At 62.6% G+C, this 481-nt stretch overlaps 1 protein-coding gene across 1 annotated transcript in view; it reads left to right on the top strand.

Annotated features, from left to right (window-relative positions):
• TRPM4 (transient receptor potential cation channel subfamily M member 4) overlaps positions 1-481 on the top strand; it is a 59,856-nt gene that overhangs the window by 50,016 nt on the left and 9,359 nt on the right. Inside the window, 2 exon segments of the mRNA XM_027776470.1 lie at positions 115-372; positions 375-445. Coding sequence (XP_027632271.1) covers positions 115-372; positions 375-445 — 329 coding nt within the window.

Raw genomic sequence — 481 nt, 5'->3', positions numbered from 1 at the left:
CCCAGGAGGACATGGACGGTAGGAGGGCAGAGGACCTGACACCCTCTCTGAGTCTTTGTCCCCCCTCCTTGGGCTCCGAACCCTTCTCTCTCAGATGTCTCTGAGTCTGTCTAGGGAGACTTTCTCTGCATCTCTGAGGGTCATTTGCAGGGTGCTCACGTCTGTGTATCTCGGGAGCCCTCTCCCAGGCTCTGCGCACCCCCCCTGGTCTGGGTCTGCCTTGGGCTCTGCCCCGGGGATCTCTGAGTGCCTCCCTCCGCAGTGGCCCTCATGACGGATCGCAACTGCTCGTCGGAGGACGGCTTCTGGGCGCGCCCCGCGGGGGCCCAGGCTGGCACCTGCGTCTCCCGATACGCCAACTGGCTGGTGGTGCTGTGCTGCTCCTCATCGTCTTCCTGCTGGTGGCCAACATCCTGCTGGTCAATCTGCTCATCGCCATGTTCAGGTGAGGCCTGCTTTCTTCCTGACCTGAACCCACCAA

This window comes from Tupaia chinensis, unplaced genomic scaffold (genome assembly GCF_000334495.1).
Source record: "Tupaia chinensis unplaced genomic scaffold, TupChi_1.0 Scaffold000673_1, whole genome shotgun sequence".
In the NCBI taxonomy this organism is placed as follows: Eukaryota; Metazoa; Chordata; class Mammalia; order Scandentia; family Tupaiidae; genus Tupaia; species Tupaia belangeri.
The sequence above is the reverse complement of the archived record's forward strand: the minus strand, read 5'-3'. Positions and strand labels throughout refer to the sequence as shown.